This window comes from Gavialis gangeticus, unplaced genomic scaffold (genome assembly GCF_001723915.1).
Source record: "Gavialis gangeticus isolate Ggan-Ray unplaced genomic scaffold, GavGan_comp1, whole genome shotgun sequence".
NCBI classification, from domain to species: Eukaryota; Metazoa; Chordata; order Crocodylia; family Gavialidae; genus Gavialis; species Gavialis gangeticus.
The window spans coordinates 5,281,203-5,284,159 of record NW_017729005.1 but is presented as its reverse complement, the minus strand read 5'-3'; the positions used below and the strand labels follow the sequence as shown (position 1 = coordinate 5,284,159).

At 43.6% G+C, this 2,957-nt stretch overlaps 1 protein-coding gene across 2 annotated transcripts in view; it reads left to right on the top strand.

Moving 5' to 3' along the window:
• OSBPL3 (oxysterol binding protein like 3) overlaps positions 1–2,957 on the top strand; it is a 162,452-nt gene that overhangs the window by 106,047 nt on the left and 53,448 nt on the right. For both annotated transcript variants that reach the window (XM_019508603.1, XM_019508602.1), the window contains 2 exons: positions 662–796; positions 1,532–1,625. In XM_019508603.1, coding sequence (XP_019364148.1) covers positions 662–796; positions 1,532–1,625 — 229 coding nt within the window. The remainder of the gene's footprint in view (positions 1–661; positions 797–1,531; positions 1,626–2,957) is intronic.

The window sequence follows — 2,957 nt, the reverse complement described above, 5'->3', positions numbered from 1 at the left end:
GCATCCCCATGCTTCAAAATGGTGGTGGGGGCACTTTAAAGCTCATCAAACGAGATTTAGTTAAAGCATCCCACCACCCTTTTGAAGCATGGGATTTTTGAAGCATGGGATGTTGAACACACAGAAGCTGTGGATGCTTTAATTAGAGCGGCTCCCAAGAGCCACTCTAATTAGAGTGCCCTCTCTCTGCCACCTTTAAGTGACTAGCTTACCAAGATTAGGAGAGGATCTTTTGGCTTTAGTACCTACCATAGAGAATGGTGGCTTGAGGTTTTCAGAGGTTGTCTAATGGCTGCTCTTCTTTTCATGGTGATCCACTAACATACACCTAGCTAATGGATCATTCAACCGCTGCAACACTTTAATAGCTATGTTTAGAATAAAAGTACATATGCAAGGGTGGTAACTAATCTGCAAAACAGCATTACTGAGTTTCACTTTCGGTCCTTTGGGGTTTTGTCTGGTTCTTTTGTACTTTTGTACTTTGCTGCTAATCCCCTCAGGATGAGTGCATGCTGTTTAAAGTAAGTGGTGCAAGGTACATGCACTCATCCACAGTATTTTAAAGCCTTCTGAATTATGTATCTGCTGGTTTGCCCATATATATGCAGTTTACTTTTCTTTTTTGTCCCCCCTCAAAGTCTGTGTTTCTTTTGAACAGGAAAATTCAGGAGAAGAAAGCAGAGGTCTAGTTCACCAGGTCTCCAATGAAAGTAGACTGTCTATCACTGACTCTCTCACAGAGTTCTTTGATGCACAGGAAGTCCTGCTGTCGGCTAGCTCTTCAGAAAATGAGGTCTGAGCACCAATGTCAGAAAATCACTCTAGCTATTTTCAAAGTACTTTACATTTTACACTTCTGTTTGCTATTTGCACATTTACTGATTCTTGACAGCTGCAATATTTTGAAGAATTTTAAAAAGTGGCATACACCTACTTGCTTGTTCTCTTTACAATAGATTAGCATGCTATAGGTAAAGCTGGAGGGAGGCAGTATTGATGTAACTTCCAAGTAATTGTTACCTGGTTTAAAAATTGAAATCGTAAGTCATGCACATCGTAACATCTACCCTGAGTTGTCCTACAGGTTTTTCAAGGAATTTTGTCCAATATTAAATATTTCTTAGTGTGATTGTATTATTGATCCAGGTTGTATGCTACAATATACAATTTTTTTTGGTTTGTTTCAAGAGCTTTTGAGGATTTTATGAAAGGTTTGACGTTCTGATATTTTAAGAAACACCTCCCTAAAGCTTTAGTAGGATCAAAGAAGATGAGACTTGCTTTGTTGCTTATGAATTTTTTTCAGTAATGACCTTTCATGGACACTTCATTGCTCTCTCTCAAGTCTACCTTTTGCTTCTATTGGAACACTGTGCAAACAGTACAAATCTGTTTTAATCATAGCTTTAACAAAAACTACTGATTTCTGAAATATCATCTTTGGAGGAGTATCATATGATGAACTTTTATGCACGCATAGGGTTAACAAAATAAATGATACAAATTGTTTGTTCTCTACCCTTTCCAGGTATCGGATGATGACTCGTACGTCAGCGATATAAGTGATAACATCTCTGAGGATAACCTAAGTAATGACATTGAGAATGAAAGGCAAACTTTGAGTAAGACTGGTTTTGTTATCTTCTATTCCGGGAAGTGGATTTTGGTCTTGCCAGAAATAACTCTCCAATGTCAGATGTAGACAGCTTTTAGTTTTGTTTTTCCGTTTAAATATTGAACTGTTTTGGAGTAGTGTAGTCTGGATGCTCTTACTACAAGCAACCGTGCTGTGGTCATCTGATGGTGGCCAGGCTCCTATCTGCTCTTTGTGTCACTTTCTGCAGAGACTGCAGCCTCTCACAAGCTTCTAGCTATGACCTTGGGATTCTCTGGGGTTGCTACCCCAAGTTCCTTTCTCTTCATTAAAAGGTAGATATTTTCTCAGCTCTGTGCATGTTCAATCAGAATTTGTCTCCCTTCCTAACAGTGGAATTTGAAATCCATAAACTACATTTAAAGAATGTGAATTGTTTAAAGTAACTGTATGCTGACAGGCCTGGTGTGTGGGCATAAGACGTCTTTTGCATTCGTTTGTCTTGATGATTGTGGTGATGAATGCCTTCCTGACTGCATAGATGTTACTTGTGGGCATATTTTTGTTTAAAGATAAAATACAGATCTGAATGGCTGCTGTTCTGTAGTCAGGGACAATGAAGTGCTATAGGTTAGAGCCTTATCTTAATTCTTGTATATTAGCAGCTTTACATGGTATTTGGTCTTTGGTTTCATTCTGTGTTAGATGGCCCACCCCTTCAGTCTAAATCAAGATTGGATGCATCTACTGGAACAGGGACAGGCAATTATATGGGCCCACATAGACAGTTCTGGGGAGCTGCCTGGGGCTAGTCTGAAACCACTCCCTCTCCCTTCCCTGCAACAGCTGGAGCCCATGCAGCACCACCAACAGCATGCAGCCCCAGCCCACCCCACCCTTCTAGGCAGCCCAAGTGGCAGTGGTGGCTCCTTCTGGCTACCACTGCCACTGGCCCCAGCCCTGTGGTACTGGTGGGGCCCCGTGCTCACAGCCCCAATTCCAGCCTGCCTTATGCCCGCTCTAGACTCAGCCCAGCAAAGTGGACCAGCTCCGAACCAGGCAAAATCTGCATGCGCAGCCCCAACATGGCCTGCCCAATGCTTGCTCCGAACCACCTGCCAGCGCTGAGCAGTGGCAGCAGACGGGATGAAGCTGCTGCTGGGCCTGGGGGAAAAGCGCCCCCTTCATGCTGCAGCTGGCCAGAGTCTGCACCCAACCTGCCCTTCCACTCCTCTCTGCCACGATCAGCAGGGCAGTGGTGGTAGTGCACAGGCTCCAGGCAGCTGCAGCAAGAAGGCGCCAGCAGCAGCGAAGGGGAGGTGCTATTTTCCCCCATACTGGGCAGCAGCTTCTGCTCAGC